Source organism: Alnus glutinosa, chromosome 5, assembly GCF_958979055.1.
Source record: "Alnus glutinosa chromosome 5, dhAlnGlut1.1, whole genome shotgun sequence".
NCBI classification, from domain to species: Eukaryota; Viridiplantae; Streptophyta; class Magnoliopsida; order Fagales; family Betulaceae; genus Alnus; species Alnus glutinosa.
Genome location: NC_084890.1, coordinates 1,715,649 through 1,733,111, shown reverse-complemented (window position 1 = coordinate 1,733,111; position 17,463 = coordinate 1,715,649). Strand labels below are relative to the sequence as shown.

Below are 17,463 nucleotides of genomic sequence, written 5' to 3'. Positions count from 1 at the left end.
CTATGTTACACGCAGGACATCGTGCGTTGACTTTTAAATGTGAACCACCGCCTTTTTTCACGGGGTTTTTGCCGAAACAGACTACTCTCTTTTAGCTAAACGCATATGAATCATATGATCATGGTGACCTTTGACGTGGTCTATATATATATATATATAAATTTCTAATAAAATATAGTAAAATGTGATTTAAATTTGATATTTAAATTTATAAAATGTATGAGATATTACAGCTTTTACCACAGCTCCATCCAAACTTATATAACAACTCAAATAACATTTTTTTGTCTCGGTAACGAACTAATTGAATTGACGAGTCAAATTTTTGACTTCATTATTTAACCTCTTTCAAATTATCTATTTTGAATTTGAACCCAAGGAGGTGGCCGCACCCGCCTTTGTGGCTAACTCCATCTATATTTGTGTATACCTTGCCAGATTTAGTAATCAACGTGGTAAAAAACACGTAAATTGATACTTTAGTTTATAAAAAAATTGTTGTATTTCTAACAACCGTCTTTAAATTTATGAGTTTAAAGGGGGAAGTAAAAATTATTATTAAATCCAAAATTCAATAATAATTATCTAAAATTCAAATGGTAATTTTTTCGGCCGTGTGAACTTTAGAGAGTATTTTTTTGGGCATGGTCACCCTGCCACCTTAGCTAGTCACGCTGTTTTGAGAAGAAAGAGAGAGAGAGAGTTCAAAACAACCATTTCCAGTTCTCTTATCTTTCAAGTTCCAATTATTTATATGCATGCATTCTTCCAATTGTCTGGTTCTGACTTTGAGAAAATTCCCAAAGCTATGGAAGATGAAAGAGAGATTGACTTGGCAAAAAGTAGCCAAGTTTCAGGCTACTTAGACGAGGAAGGAGTAGAATTGAAGAGGTTTAGATCATGCCTCAAATGGGTGTGCCTGGATCAATCCAATATCTGGAGAACTTGTCTCTCATGGTCTATCTTCTTCCTTTTAACCATCGGCATTCCACTTGTATCGCACTTTGCCCTTTCATGCTCAACCTGCGACGACAACCATAGCCGGCCTTATCATGCCGTCGTCCAATTATCTCTTTCCATATTCGCAACGCTCTCATTCGTCTGTCTCTCTCGCTGGGCTCGTCAATATGGTTTGAGACGGTTTCTCTTCCTCGATAAATTATGTGATGCCAGCGAGAAAGTCCAACGTGGCTATGCAGAACAGCTCCAGGTTCACTTTTCTTCTTCCTCAATTTCTTTTCTTCCAAGTACATATCCAATATTAATCTTGCTTCTTGGAGTTTAATTGTCTGTGCATCGTTTGAGTCAATCATTCAGCATATTGAGCCAAAAGGAAACATGATTGTAGAATTGAGAAAGCCAAAATACATTGCCTTTTCCTTCAAATTTGATTAAGCTTTTAGGACAATTCAAGCTGTCATTAATTAGTTTAAACTTTATTTCTATCATTTCTCTCTTATTTTCAATTAAATATTTTATGCGTTGCCTTCTTGTCTCACTTGTTAAGGAAAAGTTTTGAAATTTGAGTCTATATGTGTGAAGAATGTTAAGCTTTTGGAAGATTTAATGGTGAATAGATAGAATCTTTGAATCATTCATATTACCAGCAAATCCAATAAATTTTAGGCCTTGTTTATTTATTTATTTGTTTAAAGAAAGTAATTGCTTTGTTAAAAACTTTCAGCCTCCACAAGATTATATCAACATGTATTGCAAATCTAATTACAGAACTTTGAGGGAACTTCTGGTACAATTTGTGCAAGAAATCAATGGTGGAATTAAATGAAAGAGATCGATTATTGTTGGTAGACTGGTAGTTCATACAGGGTTTCAGAGCAAGGTTTCCTCACAAATCTAGTTAGGCAGTAAACTCCTTCCCCTGTTTCTCTTTTTTGGCTCCCATTTCCTTGGCAACAAGACACTTGTTTTTCAAATGAAAATGACCCAGAAAGCAAACAAATTCTGTACAGTTCAAATATGGTAGCCAATCTCTATTTTCTTCCTATTCACTATATTACAATATGTGAATGATTGAAATTTAATTTTCTTGTTATTGCAGAGGTCAATGAAGCTTCAGTTGAATTTTATCCTGCCATGTCTTGTCGCCATTTGTGCCTACAAAGTATGGTGGTATGTTTCAGGATCCACCGAGCTTCCCTATTATGGTAACATCTATGTCAGTGACACTATTTTATGCACATTGGAGCTGTGTTCATGGGTTTATCGGACGTCAATTTTCTTCCTCGTATGCATTCTCTTCCGACTTATTTGCTATCTTCAAATACTAAAACTAGAAGACTTTGCTCAAGCTTTTCAGAAAGAAACTGAGGTGGGATCAATCTTGATGGAGCACCTCAGAATCAGAAGAAATCTCCGGATCATTAGCCATCGCTTCCGAGCATTCATTTTGTTGTGTCTGGTTTTGGTCACGGCAAGTCAGCTCGCTTCCCTTCTGATGACAACCCGGTCTAGTGCTAAAGTCAATATCTACAAGGCTGGAGAACTTGCAGTAAGCATTGCTTCGCATTCTTTCTCTTAGTGATCATATACAATATGATATAGACTCTGCTTAATTGTAATGGTGCAGATATGCTCCATTAGCCTGGTGACTGGGCTTTGCATATGCTTGCGCAGTGCAACAAAGATTACACACAGAGCATATTCCATTACAAGTCTGGCTGCAAAGTGGCACGTCTGCGCCACAATAAACTCTTTTGATAACGCCGACTGTGAGACTCCAAGGGGTCCTATTACTTCCGCACAAGTATTTCCTACTAGAGTGGATTGGGAATCTGATAATGAAGAAGGAGATGGAGAAAACGATATTGACAATACCAAGATGGTGCCAATCTTTGCGCATACAATCTCAATCCAGAAGAGGCAAGCTCTAGGTGAGTTATCAGATTATCAAAACAATGTATAGCTTTATTCTTGCTTTCTAAACTCCCACGTTAACTATGAATCCTGAGTTTTGCTTTCTAAATTCCCCAGTGACATATTTGGAGAACAATAAAGCAGGAATTACAGTGTATGGGTTCATGCTGGACAGAACCTGGCTTCACTCCATTTTCGTGATTCAACTGGCTCTTCTGCTGTGGATGCTGAACAAGACAATCGGTATAACTTAATTTTATTTTATTTTTCTACCTAGAGAGAAAGAAACAGAGAGTTTTATGCATACATATCATATGGATCCTAAATTTAATTAGCTAAAAGTGTAAATTTTTTTACTTGGGCTTGCGCGGGTTTAAGTGAATCTTTATAACTGGATGATGTAGTTTTGGTCAATGAAAATTACCAAAAACCAACTTGTCATCGGAATACATCCATGGTGATTGATAATGCTATTGCACACAATGCAAAGACAGTAAAACTTTTCGTGTGGTAAAAGCACAGATCCTTTTATTCATATAATTGCTGTCCATGCATATAAGGTTGCAGAAAGGAATCAAGCTCTAGAACATGATTAGATCATAAATTTTTCAGTTATTGCCAGTCCTTCCCCATGTTCATTACTACATTTCATCAAGGAACTCTGCATATCACAAAACAAAAAACACATTAGCTGAGAGAATTCAAAAAACTATTTCATTGTGCTCTACATGGTGTCTAACAAATAAGATGACGATTTCTTTATATCCGAGTCCTTAATATGAATTTGCGTGTAAATGACTGGTCTAGAACTTTATGACTTGGAGAATGAAAGAAAATGCTCAAAGATGGCTTATTCTATGAACACTAGTGGTCAAATAAGGTCAGAAGTATTGGGATTCAGGGGTGGAGCAGAGCAAGTGCACATTGCTAAGACTTCAGTGCAACATCAAAGAATGCACTATTCCGTATAACAGGCTCTGGTGATCCATAAATCACTTACTTTGAGTTAGGCCGGCAGTTTTTGACACGACCTTTGAATTTGACATGAACTCGACACGAAATTAGTTAGTTAGAGTTGACTTATATAGACTTATACTCGTGTCTCAACATGGCCTAAACTTGACATAAGAGCTGACAATTTTTGACATGACCTGCGAACGCGACACAAATCCGATACGAAATTAATCGATTAGGGTTGAAATGTCTTACCCGTTTAATTAAATAGGTTAGATTAAGGTTGATCTATATAGTCTTATACCTATACCTTTATACAACTCGAACCTGACACAATAACACGAATTGCCACCCCTACTTTAAGCCATCAAAGCAATTTGCAACCCTGTTTTTGGGCACAACACACAAGACAGACAGTAGGCACACACCCACACACACAGAGATTACTTGCTGCAATTCACATTGGCGTCAATGGGCACAGAAACATGGATTTTGCAAAATTGGGGAAGCAGTTGGGCCCTCTCAGGCAAAGTACCAATCTCTGTTGCAGCCTGTTTGAAACATTCACAGAGAACTCTGCGTGTTTTGGTGGTGTTAGCCTGTTCGAACACATCCTCAGCACCCATACAGCAAGTACTGCTTGGTGTGCTCGGGCCAAATCCCACCAAAAACGGCTGGCAGGGAAACAAATATGTAATGGCCTCGTTGCATGTAATTGTAGCATCTGAAGGGCTTGCGTTGAACACCAAAATCGCCAACCCAAAAGCCAATACAGACCAACCCTTCATTTTCTTCTCCATTCTCTTTTGGATTATTCTCAAAATATGAACTATTTAGTGCAATATATATTTATAGCCTCATAGGGATGTGCCACCAATGCCTTTTTGCCCGTCATTAAAGTCCGAGTTAAAGCACTTCTTATTATGCAGAAAAGCAGTTTTTACCTTCCATTTCTAAGATCCAAGTAATAAAAGCAGTCAGTAGCTAATAAAGCAAAAAACAATGGGCAGTTTGACTGTCTTAACACCATTTAATCGTTGCATTAAAGTTAGACTTCAATAGGATTGTAAGAACATTGATTAACTAATTAAACCTATAATTTCTTATTAGTTTAGGGTTTTTTTTTTTTTTTTTTTTTTTTTTTTTTTGATAAGATTAGTTTTGGTTTAGAGAAAAGAGAAATGATACATATGCATCCCTACATATCTCCGTACAACCGAATTTCAAATCCATCATTGAACAAAAAAAGTACTATAGGAGAGTGAAACCAAACATATCTAATTAGAATTTGTGCTCATATAAGGGGAATTGATAGAGACAAGATTCAAATTTACGATCTCTATTCTGATACCATGTTAAATCACTACTTAGAGTTCTAAGAAGAACTGACAAGGAATGGAACTCGTTAGGGCATCAATACATGTTATGTCGCCATTTGAAGGGGACACATTGTAGACCAAAAACATCAACCCTAAAGCCAATTAATATAGATAGATCCATCGTCTTCTTCTCCATTTTTTTTTTCTTAATTTTTTAATTTTTATATATCTTTTTCTTTAATACATGAATGAAATCGATATAAAGTATACAAGCAACCTCTACTAATTGTAAGAGTGTGCTACTGGGTGTCCTTATGGCAACCATTGACAGGAGTTAAAACACTTCCTTCTTAGGAAGGGAATACGATTCTCTCACTAAAAGTGAGAGAATCTATTTTATGATCAACAGTAGATTTTATAAATCAAATTAGCATATATTATCACCGCATTTAAAATTGAGTAACACTACATACTACACTCTATCTTACGGTCTTACCTTCATTTTACTATGATGATGTAGTCGTGTTTATCAACCTTTACACAGGCCGACTGTATATAGAAAAAAAATTATGAGTCACCTAAAGCCCCCAATTGATGAATATTAATAAAAAAAATATATATTTGAAGGCCCTAATTATAGTAATAAGTAATTAAAAAGAAATTAATATCATTTAATTCTCCAACATTCCATTCTTGAGATAAGTCTTAAAAAAATTGATAGTATTAATTAAATAAGATAACCAAATAATATTAAAGTCATTCTTAAATAAAATCAATTTTTCAACTTTAAACGTTCTATTCTTGAAAATAATGGAAAGAATGAAAATAATAATAATATTCAATTATGTTGTGAGTAGAGATTTTTTTGGGCCATCTGATGAGCATTGAACAGCCAAAATTCCAATCAGAAATTAAAAAGACAACAATTTTGCATCCCAAAAATTGAGAAAATTAATTTTTAAATAAAATAAAATATTAATATATATATTTTTAAAAAATGTCTCACTTAACATTGTCGCTTTAGGTCTCAAAATAAATCGAGTCGGGCCTGCCTTTAGATCAGATCAGTCATTGTTAAAAAGAAAAAACAAAAAAAAAAATCAAAGACTCATGGACATGGTCACATCAGCTAATGAAATAAAAGTGTAGTATATATGTAGTGTATATTATTATTTAAAATTTTAAATAACACGATACCATGTGTACAATTAAATGCAACTAAATAAAATCTAGACAAAAATAGTTACGACACACCATTTTCAAGGTTTTAATCATATATAAGTACGTATGCCCCTTTAAAAAAAGAAAATGAAAAAGTACGTATGCTTTTTATTCTAATACATGGCATTGAATGGGATCTTAAGAATAATTTTATTTTCAGTTAAAAAAAAGAAGAATAATTTTATTTTCTTTCAAAAAAAAAAAAAAAGAGAGAATAATTTTATCGAAAAGTATTTAAAATTAAATGATTTTATTCTACTATTTTAGCATTTACCACATAAAAGATATTGATTCAATAGTAAATGCTAAGTGATGACAGATAGTATATAATTACCGGCATTTAAGTAATTAATGCTGATATATTTAAAGTTTACTGTCTTTTTAAAACGCCAAAAAAAAAAAAAAAAAAAAATTATTGGTGAACATAACGCCGTCAAATCTTAAAGATTCTCGGCATTTATAAAATGTCGATATATTTCATATTTAATGGCATTTTGCAAACGCTGCTATAGTACTGATTGTCGGCATTTGGTAAGTGCCGATAATAAACACCACCATTTTAATGGTTATTTTTTAATTATTCACCGACAGCTGAATTAAACGCTTGGATAAAAAGTTTCTAATGGTTAGCTCAATCAGTTAGAGACCACATCTTATAAAGTGGAGGTCACTAGTTCGAATCATCTCTCTTCCTCTTACGTGAACATGTAAAAAAAAAAGAAATAGTATGTATAAAAAGTTTAACAGATTTTTAATATATATATATATATATGTGTGTGTAGTAGATTTATGAGTCATCTTTTGTTTTTTCCGATGTGCCGTTTGCATGCTGCCATATGCAACGGCAAATAAGCACCGAAAAAGTTTGCAAGTGTTTTTTTTTTTAATTATTATTATTATTTATGGTGGCATTATTGGCCACTCGAATATTTTAGAGTATATTTAGATTATTCTGAAATTAGGGATTTGATGGGCATTGTATTATCTTTGATAAAGATTAGATTGCTATACAATACTCATTAAATTTCAAACTTAAGGGTAATTCAAATATACTCTAATAGAATATGCATTTTTTTTTTTTTGCGCCATTCCAAGCATGTGGTAGAGACTCTCACATGAATGGAAAGATGGAGTAATGCAATTTTTATATATGTAAATACTGAGTAATTGAGTGGTCAAGTCCCCAGATTCATTGGGTTAAACTGCATGCGTGTCTTTGCTTAATTGGTTGTAGACTTGTAGTAATGTAATGGTAGGGTTATCTAGTAGTTGTTCATCTGATGAGACTGAAACCAAAAATGATTTTGACCAATGGTAACAACTATATAGCATGTTCAGATTTCTACTGCATCTCCTGCATTCTTACTCTCTATATATATATGGAGGTTAATCCAAAAGATCGAGTAGAGTACTGAACATCAGGCCAAATATGTTGAGATTGAGCATTGCAAAGAAACTAGGAGTTATTTTATTCATTTCGATTGCTATTGTTCATACATATCTAAGACAGCGAAAACAGTCCAGCTCCATATATATTTTTATCAATGCAATACATTTGGATAAATTGCTCATTCTGTCGCAAGTTTATTTCACTCACATCTCTCATTACTCATGACAGCCTCATTGGATTCTGCATGTACAACGAAGCAAAACATATTAGTTAAAAGAACTCATCAAGAATATATATATATATATATATTTTCACGTGCAAACAAAGAGAGTGAGATCGATCTAGAGAGAGAGAGGGAGAGAGATTACTTGCTGCAGTCTACATTGAGGTCTATGGGTACAGGAACGTTGAACTTGCAGAGATTGGGAATCTGTTTAGCTCTCTCAGGTTTAACACCCATCTCTTTTCCAACCTTTTTGAAACACTCACACAGAGCCTTGCGTACTTCACTGGTGGCAGCTTGTTTTAGAACATTCTGTGCACCTACGCAACATGCAGCAGTGGGCGGCGGTGGGGCAGAACCAACCAAAAACGATTGGCACGGCAATAAAGCCGTCACAGCATCCTTGCATGATATGTCATCTGAAGGTCTCCCACTTGCATTTAGGACCAAAAACATCAACCCAAATGCCAATACTGCAAAACCCATCATTTTGTTCTCCATTCTCTTTTGAACTAAAGATTGTTGCTTTTTTACAAATTAATATGAAATGAACGTGCTTTGGAGGATAAGTTCAAGCTCTATTTATAGAGTCGGGCCATGAGTACCCTTAATAACTATCATTAAAGTGGAGTTAACGAACATCACTTCTAAACGAAAAAGAAAAGTTAATTCATTGCCTGGCCTCTATGTCAAACACAAAACTACAAAAACCACTTTTTACTTTCCTCTTTATGACAAAGTCGAATCATGGGTAATGACAGTCAAACTGTATAAATCTTTAATACCAAAATTATCTTTAAACCCATTTAAGATTATATGTAATTTCTAAGCTTGTTTTAATGCAAAATGTTTTTAGAAAATATTTTATTTATTCTTTGCAGTTTGGTGCGGACACAAAATTAATATTAGTCAATAAAAAATTGTTTCCAAACCATCAACAAAATTTTTACTTTAAAAAAGCGTAAATCATTTTTCGAAACTTATACTTCCCTATTTAATTTTCGAAACCCTCTAAGAAGCGTACATATAAGAACCCAATTGCCCCTTCCCCGGCCCCAATACCACCTTTCGCTTTTCAACCGTCATCGCCCTCCCCTAGCCCAGCCTTTCTCCCTTAGGGCGACCACCACCCGAACAAAGGAACCTAAATACCTCTTTCTCTCAAAAAGAAAACTCCCCCTTCCTCCAATATTGCAATTCCCTCTTCTCATATATATGGGTGTTTTGGGAATTTTGGGTTTTAATTTCTTTTTTAATTGTTAGCGGTCGTATTGGTTAAAATTAACCATTAATTTACGTGGAAACAAAAGCATCTCATCAATGATCTATAGCTTTTTAATGTTTGAATTTTTATTTTTATTTTTTAATAATTTATACATAATGATTTGCTTAGAAAAAGAATTTATACATCATGATTTAGGGTTTTTAGAGGGTTCAATTCCTCTTATTGTTTTATTTTATTTTATTTAATAGAGTCATGCCATGAGTACCCTAATTAATTAATAACTATCATTAAATTTGATTTAATGAACTTGACTTCTAGGGGAAAAAAAGAATCCAGAAAGAAAGTTAATTCATTGCCATCTATGTTCAGAAACTAAAACTACAAAGCCATTTAATTAATGTATATCTTCCATTTTATAACAAAGTTGAACCATTGTATAAACCTTTAATTCAAAAATTATCCTTAACTCTTTTTAAGGTTATATGTGACTTCGGTACTGTAAAATGTTTTTTGGAAAACATTTTATTCATTTTTTTTGTGTTTAGTACATATATAAAATATTGGTCAATAAAAAAAATTATGATACGTGAATCCCCAACAAATTTGCTACTTTAGAGATCACGTAAACTATTTTTTAAAACTTGTCTTTCTCTCTTTCGGGAGTGAAGCCAGCATTTAGGATTTGGGAGGCCGAGTTGAAAAAAAAAAAAAGTGATGGGACAAAACTTAAATTTTTTTTTTTTTAGAATTTTTTTTTTTTTTTTTTTTTTTAAGGAAACCTTCAGCCTTGAGGGGCCAGTACCCCCCAAGGCCGAAGGTGGGCCCGCCCCTGCTCTCTTTTCCCACCACCGATCTCTTAATTTGAACCATAATATGTCAATATATACCACCGACCCCCGTAGAGGAACCCAATTGCCCTTTCCTCCAATATGTTACATATAATGGTTTGCTTAGAAAAAGAAGTATACATCATGAATTTAATTTTTAGAGGGTTTAATTCCTTTTCTTTGTTTCTCTTGAGGGTGTGGGGTATTTCTGCCTGAATAAGTTACACGTACCATCAAGTTAAACCCTTGACTGCGCGCAATACTACTATTAACTTTTTTGGAATTAAATTCGACATACACATGGATAGAATCTATAGGAAAACTATCTTTTCACTAATAAAAAAACTATGATAGTATCTTCTTTCTTTCTTCTTCTTTTTTTCTTTTTTTTTTGGTCGTACGTTTAGGATAAAAGACACAATGGCCCTGTTTACTATCTGCCTTCCCCCACCCTTTCCCTCTACTGGTACTGTTCATGTCAGCATCGTACTGACAAAAGAGTTGAAAAATCCTGCCTATTCAACTCTAATATTTCCTACTTTACCCTTCTCTGCTGCCCAAACAATTTTCCCCCTCTAAAATTTCACTTCCCTCTCTCTCCCCTTTCCCTTCCCTCCGAACCCAGCCAAGGAGCAGACAAAAAAAATTGAACAAAACGAATCCCTCTACTGTACAACGCCTGGAGACGCCCAAACCCGTTTTTTCTTCAATCTTCCGGTGCGTTGAAGAAAATCCACAACGAATCTCTGCTTTGGATCTCACAGAGTTGCTAAATTTTCATTTTTTCCACAACGAATCTCTGCTTTGGATCTGACACAGAACTTGCAGTTGCTAAATTTTCATTTTTAACCCTTCTCTTTCCTTGTCCATTCTTGCAATCCAGCCAGCTTGCACAGTATAGAGACCCTCATGCCCCAAAAATTCCTGCAACCCTACGGGAATAGACTGAGCGAACGTAGAGGGACTCCGTCAAAGCGCCTCTCCCCAAACCTCTCACACCACTGAGACACCTATCTCCATCAATATGCAGTTCTTCCTACATTTACACCTCAACCACCCTACGATTCGCATCCAAGAGCCAGACGAAACAGTCCATCCGTTTTTCCCATTTCCGGTCTTTTCAATCTACTCTCCCATTATACCAATTTGATTTTTGCAAATTGCTATTTTGAGTTGCCTATAAATGAGGCAGCAACAGCCAACGTCAGTGTATAGTGGGTCCAATATATTTCGGGTTGCACGGGAAAGTAGCTGCTTCGCCTCCAGTGGTGCATGCCCGGCCGAAGGGTCGACGACTTCTGCAACAACGGGTCCAACAACCAGATCACGTTCACAGGTGTGGTTTTTTTTTTCTCCCAAATTTTTCAATTTTGATGCTAGCTCTTGATAAATGTAGTTTGTCTGGTTGGAAAGAAAATAGGGAAAGTTGAAAATAAGGAAAATATCTTCTGTTGTTATATTTCTTGAAGGCAAATTTGCTTATCATTACTTCTTTAGGACCTCCAAGGTACAGTCTGTGTGTTTGTTTTTACTCTCTATCAAAAAGGTTGATGGAACCAGGTGTTCAGAGGCTTATTAGTTAAGGGTTTTCTCCAAGTAATGTTTGATAGTGTAGATTTTTCCGAGTATGGGGTCGACAGCTACTCTGTTTCTATGTTGAAAATCTCACAGAGGAGTCTGTTTGTACAATGAAGGATGTGACTCGGCTCTTATTAAATGTTAGCTCCTTGTTGTATTTCTACTATAGGTATAGCATCAATACATATTGTGCTACAGAGTTTGTGACCTTGCTATGAATGACTAGACACAGAACGAGAAATTTTGAGCTCAGAATCTGCCATGAATTGTCCATTGGATATGGAGACTCTTGTTATCATTTCAGATTTATTCTTGCTCACTATAGCTCCGATCTGCAAGTTTGTTAGATTGCACCTAATATTGGAGAATTGGTCAAAGTTTCATTCTTGTCATTATGGAAGAATGGGCTGAGAATAGGGATCCTCTGGTAGATCTTTTTGGAAAGATCAGGGATGAATGGATGGAGAAGGACTTGCCAACTTGGATTGGTGCAAATAGGTAATCAAGATTTTTGAGATAGGATCAAGTATATGAACAAAAAGTAAAGTACATGGAGATAGAAGCAAACTTTATAATAATTTTTTTAATTCTTAGAAGAAAGTTGCAAACTGGTTTTGGTTGAAAAGTAGTATCTATTGGATCATTGGCATCTCCGGAAGAGCTTATAAAGTTTGAGTTTTGACCATTTTGGCTAAGCACTAGTGGTATGTACGTACTTGTTGAGGGTTATAACTTGTTGCATCCAAGGGCTAATATGCAATAATTGAAATGTCTTTAAAGAAATGGATACTCGTTATGGTTCAACAAGTTTTTTGAGATTGAGTTTCAGACCCTCTTTTTCATAGTGCTAGTCTTATGGAATATCATTATGTGTGTGCATGTGTATGCTGGCTTTTGTGGGTTACACTGGGATTCTTTTTATTTTCTTTATAGAACTTTGATATAAGAAATCACTCAATATTTTCTTTATTTTCTTATGGAATATCATTATGTGTGGGTTCACTATTATGTACGACATTGAAGAGTTTTGCTTTTACTAGATTTGTGTTTGATTTAAATAAGGTATATTTTCATGTAACGATGTTTGGCCCTTGGTATAGAGTTGTGATGTCCAGACAAGCTCAGCGCAGTATATGCTTGCTACATGTAAAAGTGTATTGACATTATAAGCTGCGAACCAATCTTTTTAGAGCTCTAGTTGTCTGTCCACCATATATTTGCATATCATGAACAGGATTTCAATCTGCGAGCAAACATCTAGTTATTTGTTTTACATATATATTCGTTATTTGTATTCTTAATGGGATAGTTATACGTACCTTTTAAAAATATATATTTATTTTTTGTTGATCTTTAACTAATCGTGTTCTTTGAATTGTTTTGTGTCTGTTCACTCCAGTGCCAACGATATTTCCTACGACCACGTGCGACAACTAAAAAGGTATGATGCCGTTTAAAATTTCAACGATTGATCATCTATTTTAAACTTCGTGATGTGTTTTAATGACGACATATAACCCTTAACATCTACTGTGTATAAAACTGTTGTATATGCATATTCGCACCTGTTCATAGATGTCATATGTCAATACCCCACGAAAGTCCCCAAGGAAGCATAACGTACCAACGTCATCCACCACACGGTCGAAACCCCGTAAAATAAAATGGGCTAAAGAGCATGAGTTGACACTAGTTTATGAACTGTTGGATCTGACAACACAAGGTGTGCGGCAGTCATTCAAGGGCCACTTCGCCAACATTACTGCTAAATTGAACAAACGTGTTGAGGGGGATGGGGTACAATACACTCAGGATCAGGTGACGAAGAAAATAGAAAAATTGAGAGAAAATTGGAAGAACTTCACTGACCTCCTTACCGGCCACATTGCGACCGGAGCGGGTTGGAACGAGGTGGACAACACGGTCGCCCTCGATGAGCGTCAATGGGAGCAACTGAAAGCAGTTAGTCTCTCAATATCATTTGTACAATTACTCTATGAATTTGACAAATGCTATTCATCCCCTAACAGATTCACAATGTATTGCAGCAACACGGCACGAAGAAATTTTACAAGTTCAGGAAAGGCGCTCCGGCGAACTACTCCCTATTGAACAACATCTTTGGAGGGACAACTGCAACTGGTCGGTACAGATATGCTAGCACACAGTCCCCCCCGGAAAGTGCGGCCAACGACGACACTGCATGCGTCGACCTGAACCTCACACCGGCCATAATCGACCTCACTGAACCCCAACAGCCCCCCCCCACGGACTCACAAGAGTAAGGGTAAGCGGGTTGCGTCCCCGACATACCAGTCGCAACACAGTAGCAAAAGGTCGTCGAAAGGGGAGGTGATGGTGCATAACCTCAATCAGGAATTCTACAAAATTGCAGATCAAATTGAGCGTACACTGATCAAGACCGAGACCATTGGATCTGTTGGGAATGCAGGTTGTAGCACCGGGCGTGGACGAGATTGGCTCCTTGACGCAGTTGCCATAATAAGCACATTGGCCTCTGAGTTTGGATTGGATGCTCATCAACAACGTAAGGCGTGTGAAGCCATGTCCGTTAACAATTACGCGAAGCTTTTCGTAGCGATGGGAGATGCGTGCCAGAGAGACTGGCTGATTCGTTTTGTTCGGGGCGATGACGATTGAACCTTGTTTATGTTTCGTTGTTGGCATTTCACTAGACATTTTTATGCCTTTTAGCGGTGTTTGTAGTTTGGATATGTTATGACTTATTACCTTCTCTATTCCGTGATATTTTCGACCTTATGATATTTATCTTCCGTACTTATTCCTATTTAGTTATATTAATTAGTTGTTAGTATCATCATGTAGGTAGTATTTTTTTGATCCGATTAATTGACATGGATGGCCCTAGTACATCGAGCTCGAACTTCGACGCTGTAAACGGGGTAGATATTATGGATGACGAACCCAATTTGGATAACATGGATGACGATGAAGATGAAGACGATGGGCCAAGATACACACGAGAGGTCCTTGAGGAGTTAGAGAACTCATTTCATAGACTGTTCAGTGTGCTTCAAGAGTTGAATTATACGATACAACACATGGACCGAGTTGTGCGCATTCCGCAACGCACGTCTTCCTTGACAGGCGCAATGTGGATCCATTGGGTTTTGAGCAATCCTAACCCGAATACATGCTATGAGCGCTTCAGAATGTTTCCTCCTACATTCATGAAACTATGTTGCACCTTAAAACATAATGGTTATCTCAGAAGTAGCCGCTATGTTAAAATCACTGAGCAAGTAGCAGCCTTTTGCCTAATAGTTGCACAGGCCCAGTCACAGAGGACGGTGTGTGACAGGCTGCAGCGATCAACTGCCACAATTAGCAAATATTGTCATCGCGTATGCAAGGCACTTTGTAGGTTGGGAAAGACGATCATACAACCTTGTAGCACTGAGATTCCTCATCCTTACGTCGCCCGTGATTCGCGATATTACCCGTGGTTTAAGGTCCGTAGATTTTATTATGTGTGTTTTTTTTATTTATTACTAAAATTTTAACCACTTTCCACTTTCAGTATTGTATAGGTGCTATAGATGGCACACATCTGATGGCGCGCGTGACGAATCATAGTGACGTCCCTTTTCGAGGCAAAAGCTCAACCCCGACACAAAATGTGATGTGCGTGACGAACCTTGACCTTTGTTTCACATTTGTATGCAGTGGTTGGGAGGGTAGCGCACACGACGCAAGAATTTTCACTGAGACAATAAACGATCCAACCATGAACTTCCCAACGCCAGACGAAGGTACTGTTACAAAAACAAGTATATTTACCGGCATAGTGGTTTACTATTTAGACAAGGGTATACTTATAATAAATCAAAAAACATGTATTTTGTAGGATATTATTATTTAGTGGATTCGGCTTATGGTTGCTACAAGGGGTTCCTGCCTCCATATCGAAACGAAAGATACCACTTGGAAACCTTTCGCCGGGGACGACCCCAACCCAGGACTGATAAAGAGTTGTTTAACTACCGACACTCTTCATTGCGATCGACAGTGGAGCGGACGTTTGGGATTTTGAAGAATCGGTTCCCAATTCTGGAAAATATGCCCCTGTACGAGGTACCGGACCAACGGTTACTACAACTTCATCCGAAAGGACTGTGGGGATATTGATCCATTATTCAAACACGCTCTACAACAACTATACGGCGAAGCTTGGATCGATGTATCACAGCGGGTTAATATGCCAGGTGAAACGCATGTAACACCTGGACTACGACCAGATCAATCACAGTCGAGTGCAAGGTACATGGGCGCATATCGGAATACAATGAAAAATAATATGTGGGAGTTGAATATGAGATGAACGTCAACAAGATCCAAGTTTGGGTATTAGGTGATGAATATGTTTGGTTTTAATTTTATGACAAGTAATGCTTATGTTTATAAACGAAAGCTTGTTTAATTCTATGTTCCATACTATCAAATACACAAAGTCTGTTCGTGTCAATATATGTCTGAAATGCTATATTTTAAATAACACCATGACAAGAAGATGTACATAACATTCAAAATACAAAGGAGCTCAGTTTGATGCGTACATAGATATAACATTCAAAATGAAAACATACAACTAAACTACATCCATGATTGTTATTTTAACATTAACTTAGTAATTCTAGTTCCACTGTAACCACTAACATAAAATACTAAAAGCAGAAAGACAACTACCAATGCAACCCTTAACATCATCCAAGTTGTATTTTGACCCATCCCAAACTCCCGCCGTAATTTATCATAATGTTTTTTACATTTTTTTCCAATCATTGCATCAACTTTGTCATTTTGACCTAACTCTAAGTCCCGCCGCAGTTTGTCATAATGTTGATTGCACTTTTCTTCAATGAATGCATCGAACCTGTCATTATCAGCAACCCTTTTGTCCTCCAGTTCTTTCAGGTATTTCGCCAAACCCTTCTCATAAGGTGACATTTCCTTATCAGCCCATACAAAAAAATCACAGTCACCGGCCTTCTGCATAAAAAGCGAAAAAAAATGTCATAAAATATTGGATGACGACATATAACACAAAGATAATCTCTGAAATTACCTTGTACTTAAGACATCCGTACCACTTTTTACCAGGATTGCTTGAGGTCCAAGAGTACCTTAGTCGTGCAGGAACTCCACATTTACATAACGAAGGACCACTTGAGAAGTCGGTAGTTGTAGACATATTTACGTGTGCCTACATCAGGAAGCATATCAAAAAAAAATTAAAATTGAACAAATATTAAGATATTTCTTAAAGTTGAACTAAAGAAATAACATCCACAAAAGAATAACAAATGTGAAAGAAACAACTTTAATGTTTTCTAATCTAATTCAGTTTTTTTGAATATACTATACACCTACGTAGGTTTGAAATTAAATTTTATGACCGTTTGAAAAAATCAAACCCCCCTATTCATATAGTTGCATTCGTACGTAAAACTGAAATTGACTAAATAGAAAAAGAAATTTATATTTATCCATTTTAAATAGATATTGGTTTTATTTGGTTTTGGAACAAGTTTCATTCTAGTTGTATATATGGTATTCACATAATCCAATACACTCCTATGAATACAGAAATCATCACCAAAATTCTAACATGAAACACTCCGTTATTTATATATAATGATAGTGATCACTAACCAATTGACTTTGAATTCTTGGGAAAGAAGGGAATTTTGCTCGATTGGAAAAGAAGTTGTTTGAAACTTTGAAAAATCGAAATTGCAAAATCACTTTTGAGATAAGTGATAATTTAACAATAATCAACCGATATTAAAATTTTTACAAACAAATCAACA

General features: G+C 36.1%; 4 protein-coding genes across 4 annotated transcripts; 2 read left to right on the top strand and 2 right to left on the bottom strand.

The window, feature by feature from the left end:
* The first annotated feature begins 723 nt into the window (after positions 1-723).
* On the top strand, positions 724-3,349 carry LOC133869642 (uncharacterized). Its single transcript, XM_062306693.1, has 4 exons — positions 724-1,210; positions 2,060-2,509; positions 2,588-2,891; positions 2,992-3,349. The coding sequence occupies exons 1-4, from the start codon at positions 755-757 to the stop codon at positions 3,126-3,128; spliced, it is 1,347 nt and encodes a 448-aa protein (XP_062162677.1). The 5' UTR covers positions 724-754; the 3' UTR covers positions 3,129-3,349.
* A 922-nt stretch (positions 3,350-4,271) lies between these two features.
* Positions 4,272-4,628, bottom strand: LOC133868204 (non-specific lipid-transfer protein A-like). Its single transcript, XM_062305022.1, has one exon. It carries the CDS (start codon positions 4,626-4,628, stop codon positions 4,272-4,274), a length of 357 nt encoding a protein of 118 aa, XP_062161006.1.
* A 3,494-nt stretch (positions 4,629-8,122) lies between these two features.
* LOC133868203 (non-specific lipid-transfer protein-like) lies at positions 8,123-8,482 on the bottom strand. Its single transcript, XM_062305021.1, has one exon. It carries the CDS (start codon positions 8,480-8,482, stop codon positions 8,123-8,125), a length of 360 nt encoding a protein of 119 aa, XP_062161005.1.
* A 6,005-nt stretch (positions 8,483-14,487) lies between these two features.
* Positions 14,488-15,781, top strand: LOC133868202 (uncharacterized). The gene is made up of 3 exons (XM_062305019.1): positions 14,488-15,105; positions 15,174-15,405; positions 15,501-15,781. Exons 1-3 carry the CDS (start codon positions 14,488-14,490, stop codon positions 15,779-15,781), a joined length of 1,131 nt encoding a protein of 376 aa, XP_062161003.1.
* Positions 15,782-17,463: the final 1,682 nt, after the last annotated feature.

Bases quoted from the DNA above. Each gene is read 5' to 3' on its own strand.
- LOC133868204 (XM_062305022.1), bottom strand. From the start codon at position 4,628: ATGGAGAAGAAAATGAAGGGTTGGTCTGTATTGGCTTTTGGGTTGGCG.
- LOC133868202 (XM_062305019.1), top strand. From the start codon at position 14,488: ATGGATGGCCCTAGTACATCGAGCTCGAACTTCGACGCTGTAAACGGG. The intron at 15,106-15,173 runs GTCCGTAGATTT...TTCCACTTTCAG, and splicing joins GATATTACCCGTGGTTTAAG to TATTGTATAGGTGCTATAGA. The intron at 15,406-15,500 runs GTACTGTTACAA...TGTATTTTGTAG, and splicing joins CTTCCCAACGCCAGACGAAG to GATATTATTATTTAGTGGAT.
- LOC133869642 (XM_062306693.1), top strand. From the start codon at position 755: ATGCATGCATTCTTCCAATTGTCTGGTTCTGACTTTGAGAAAATTCCC. The intron at 2,510-2,587 runs GTAAGCATTGCT...GTAATGGTGCAG, and splicing joins ACAAGGCTGGAGAACTTGCA to ATATGCTCCATTAGCCTGGT. The intron at 2,892-2,991 runs GTGAGTTATCAG...TAAATTCCCCAG, and splicing joins CCAGAAGAGGCAAGCTCTAG to TGACATATTTGGAGAACAAT.
- LOC133868203 (XM_062305021.1), bottom strand. From the start codon at position 8,482: ATGGAGAACAAAATGATGGGTTTTGCAGTATTGGCATTTGGGTTGATG.